At 46.5% G+C, this 4845-nt stretch overlaps 1 protein-coding gene across 1 annotated transcript; it reads right to left on the bottom strand.

Annotated features, from left to right (window-relative positions):
• cabp5a (calcium binding protein 5a) lies at nucleotides 1-3881 on the bottom strand (the record flags this gene model as incomplete). The annotated part of the gene is made up of 6 exons (XM_084456366.1): nucleotides 1-29; nucleotides 691-838; nucleotides 1013-1122; nucleotides 1621-1764; nucleotides 2258-2288; nucleotides 3834-3881. 6 exons carry the CDS (start codon nucleotides 3879-3881, stop codon nucleotides 1-3), a joined length of 510 nt encoding a protein of 169 aa, XP_084312492.1.
• Nucleotides 3882-4845: the final 964 nt, after the last annotated feature.

Below are 4845 nucleotides of genomic sequence, written 5' to 3'. Positions count from 1 at the left end.
TCACTTGCGAGACATCATTTTAACAAACTCTGCAAGAGAGAACAAAGCAGCATATAACATCACTGTCCTTCAAAGGTTATGTCTGAATATATAATAACACATCAGAATTTGTAATAACACATGTCTGAATATATAATAACACGTCTGAATACATAACACGTCTGAATATATAATAACACGTCTGAATACATAACACGTCTAAATATATAATAACACGTCTGAATACATAATAGCACATGTCTGAATATATAATAACACGTCTGAATACATAATAGCACATGTCTGAATATATAATAACACGTCTGAATACATAATAACACGTCTGAATATATAATAACATGTCTGAATACGTAATAACACGTCTGAGTTTATAATAACACATGTCTTAAGATATAATAACACGTCTGAATATATAGTAACACATGTCTGACTATGTAATAACACCTGTCTGACTAGGTAATAACTCATATCTGAATATGTAATTACACATGTCTGAATTCGCTCTCCATTTCCCCTTCATTCTTCATTCTTTTATCCTAAAAATGGCTCCACATTCCCGCAGTAGAATGTATTAGCTCACTGTGTTTATTTTTTGTTAATGCTGTTCTTGTTGACATCTAAAAAATATTGACATCTCTGGACTACTGTTTGTCATTGTTTTTGTTTTTTTTACAGTTTTTTGTCCTGTACCTTCAAAGTCTACCGTTCCATCCCTGTTGTTGTCTGCTTCCAGGACAATGTCGTTGATTTCGCTCCAGGTCAGGTGGTCTCCCACCAGCTTGGTGATGGCGCAGCGTAACTCCTCAGTGGAGATCTCCCCGTCTCCGTCCATGTCGAACTGACCAGACAGGACACAAACTAGAGCACGTTAGAGCCTTCCAGTACATGCATCAACATCTTATGTAGGGATAGTGGTTTTATGGTTTGGTCGGGGGTTTGCTACTTGATTTGGATGGTGAAAGTTTGGGTCTATATTTCTGAGTTTTGATATTGAGTATTTTTGCTTTCTCACCTCCTTGAAAGCATCCTTCAGTTCCCTCATCCCCATCATACCGGCCGTCTCCGCCAGCAGCTTTGGGGCCATCAGCTCCACAAAGTCCTCAAAGTCGACTTTCCCTCCAACTGGGACGGCACAAGAAATAGGAACTGGTTTTAAATGAGGCGTGGAATAACATGAACTCTACACTGCGTCAACATCACTCTGTTGGGAGTTGAACTGTGTCTGACATTGGAGCACCAACTCAGGTCACATGATTAGAGATGGTATCCCCTCAGGGGCAGACTAGGGAGACCAGACTAGGGAGACCAGATACTTCAGGATCAAGCACTAAAACGGTTGATCACTGACTGAGGAAGAGAACGTCTCGCCCACAGCAGTTTGCTGGGCCTTAATACTTTTACACGATGCAATCTCTGTATTATGTGCCCCCAATATTCACCACATATGAAGTAGTACGGTACTTTTACAGTGAAAAATCCCTGATGCAAAATATCCAATTTCCCTAATCCAAAACTACATAATCCAGGTAGATCGGTGCCTTCTTCTTTAAGCGGTGTAAGGCGCGTCTCAGATGTCTCCGGGATGTCGGTTGCGGATGTCTCGCGGTCCGGATGTCTTACGGTTCATGTTGATGTTCTGGCTCAGCTCAATCAGTTCCATCTCAGTTGGCATGTAGCCCATGGTCCGCATCAGGTTTCCCAGGTCCTTACAGCTGATCAGCCCGTCCTTATCCTTGTCAAACTCCTGGAACGCAAATCGCAGCTCTACGGATGGAGACAGAGGAGGGTCAAAGTTCGGTCCAAGAGAGGTGTATTACATGTATTAGAGGAAGAGGCTTTTATTTGGAACCTCATCTTGAGTATTTTGATCATGAGTAATCTGTTCTATGAAGAGAACATACCTCTAACAAGATGGAGAAAGATTATGGAGGATACCTTTTGTAAACAAACCACTGATCTTCCACACAGTATAGTGAATGCCTCTGAAAACGTAACTCAAAGAGATGTCACTGTACATGGCTCTCATACTCTGAGCACTACGTCAGTAGTCTGGCTTCACCGCCCCGCGACGCTCCTAGCTGAGCCCTACTGAAATAGAGATGGCTTTTGAAACTCTATACGACAGAGAGTAGGGTTTCCGTTAACAACTAGGTGAACTCCTTATGTAGGTCTGCTCTACAGTTTCAGCATAATACAATTCTATCTCTCATCAATATCATTTATTCTCAGTCATATTCACCTTTTTTCAATATTTTACCTTCAATTTCGTCTGGTGTCAGTGTTCTTTCCTGCAAATAAAGTCAACTGTTAGATTCTTGTAAAAGAGGAATATGACAGTTCACACCATCAGCACTACTTTCAATGGCATGACTGCCGGCTTGTGTCACAAACTGTCTCAAAAACTGAGACGTGCATTTGTGACGAATCAAACCTGCTATTCACCCTGTAATCACTCACCCTGTCATATCAGTCTGCCAACACCCCCCCACACAGCACACACAGCGAGCAGAGAGCCTGCTCCCCCCACCCACCATTCTGCAGCAACGTGGGCCCATGGTGAGCGAGTCCCTGGACCCCCCGCTGTTGGCGTACCAGGCCCCAATCAGCGTGGACGATGCTATCATCTACCTGCTCCACAGAGCTTACACACCTGGAGGGGCCGGGAAGCACAGGGAGAGTCATGTTTTTTGTTTATTTGACTTTTCCAGTGCATTCAACACCATCTCGTCCCCCTTCCGGCTGGCAGAGAAGCTCCCAGCCATGCAGGTGGACCGTGACACGGTGGCCTGGATCACAGACTACCTCACCGGCAGGCCTCCGTACGTCCGGCTGCTTGTCCCATGTGGTGACGAGCAACACTGGCGTCCCCCAAGGAACTGTACTGTCCCCTTTCCTGTTCACTCTCTACACCTCCGACTTCAGACACAACTCTGGAACATGCCACCTCCAGAAGTTCTTGGTTGACTCCTCTATCGTGGGCTGCACTAGTGAGGACGCAGATGGATGTAGTCAGGAGATTTGTTGGATAGTCCAAGAAAAAACAGCTGGTGGTGGATTCCCAGCAGAGTAGGAGACCCCCAACCCCTATCACCATCCAGGGGGAGGAAGTTGAGATGATGGACACATGCAAGTTCCTGGGAGGGCACCTGAACAACAAACTGGACTGGACTGAGGCCCTCTACAGGAAAGGACAGAGCAGACTGTTCTTCCTCAGGAGGCTCAGGTCCTTTGATGTGTGTAGCAGGCTGCTGAGGATGTTCTACCAGTCTGTGGGAGCAGCACACTGTTCTTTACCGTCGCCTGCTGGGGAGGCAGCACCAGGTCTGGGGAGTCCAACAAGTTCAGCGGGCTGGTGAGCAGGGCTGGCTCTGTTCTGGGGCAAAAATTGGAGTCTGTGGTGCAGAGGAGGATGAGGGACAAACTGAAGTCCATCCTGGACAATCCCTCCCATCCCCTCCATGACGAGCTGTGGTAGATGGGGAGCACCTTCAGCCACAGGCTCCTCCCCCTCAGATGCAAAACAGGGCGGTTCAGACGTTCCTTTGTGCCAAAAGCCATCAATGTGCCCAAATGACCTGCTTTTATAGTTATTTAGTTTTATAGTAGACTTTATAGTTATTTTACTTATGTACTTCACATGTTTCACTTGCTATGTTCATTTTGACTCTTGATTCTTTATTTCTCTTATCACAAGATAGCTCTTCTGTCCTGTCCTCTGCTGCTGTAATGCCCCAACCCCTCACCTACCTACCCACCCCCCTGGGGATTACTAAAGGCTCTCTCATCTTATCATATCAAAGGGGAAACAACATCTATATTGTTCTTATACTTACAACATTCGTTCCTCCTCGCACGAAAATGCATGCTGCTCCAAGACTCATGTCTGCTGGGTGAGGAGAGACAGGTTAGGAGGGCAAGCCTGGGGACATCACATCACATCACATCACATCACATCACATCACACTCAGAGGTTAGGAGGGCAAGCCTGGGGACATCACATCACATCACATCACACTCAGAGGTTAGGAGGGCAAGCCTGGGGACATCACATCACATCACATCACACTCAGAGGTTAGGAGGGCAAGCCTGGGGACATCACATCACATCACATCACACTCAGAGGCTAGGAGGGCAAGCCTGGGGACATCACATCACATCACATCACACTCAGAGGTTAGGAGGGCAAGCCTGGGGACATCACATCACACTCAGAGGTTAGGAGGGCAAGCCTGGGGACATCACATCACACTCAGAGGTTAGGAGGGCAAGCCTGGGGACATCACATCACATCACATCACACTCAGAGGTTAGGAGGGCAAGCCTGGGGACATCACATCACATCACATCACACTCAGAGGTTAGGAGGGCAAGCCTGGGGACATCACATCACATCACATCACATCACACTCAGAGGTTAGGAGGGCAAGCCTGGGGACATCACATCACATCACATCACATCACATCACATCACACTCAGAGGTTAGGAGGGCAAGCCTGGGGACATCACATCACATCACATCACATCACACTCAGAGGTTAGGAGGGCAAGCCTGGGGACATCACATCACATCACACTCAGTGGTTTGTGGGGGTCTCTCAATAATGTTTGCACTGTGTGTGTTTGTGTATGTATGTGTGTGTGTGTGTGTGTGTGTGTGTGTGTGTGTGTGTGTGTGTGCGTGTGTGTGTGTGTGTGTGTGTTTGTGTATGTGTGTGTGTGTGTGTGTGTGTGTGTGTGTTTGTGTATGTGTGTGTGTGTGTGTGTGTGTGTGTGTGTGTTTGTGTGGGTGTGTGTGTGTAACAGAAATTAAAGTGTGAAGTAATGCATAAATTCTGATTCTATT

Source organism: Borostomias antarcticus (assembly GCF_949987555.1).
Source record: "Borostomias antarcticus genome assembly, chromosome: 22".
Classification (NCBI taxonomy): domain Eukaryota; kingdom Metazoa; phylum Chordata; class Actinopteri; order Stomiiformes; family Stomiidae; genus Borostomias; species Borostomias antarcticus.
The sequence above is the reverse complement of the archived record's forward strand: the minus strand, read 5'-3'. Positions and strand labels throughout refer to the sequence as shown.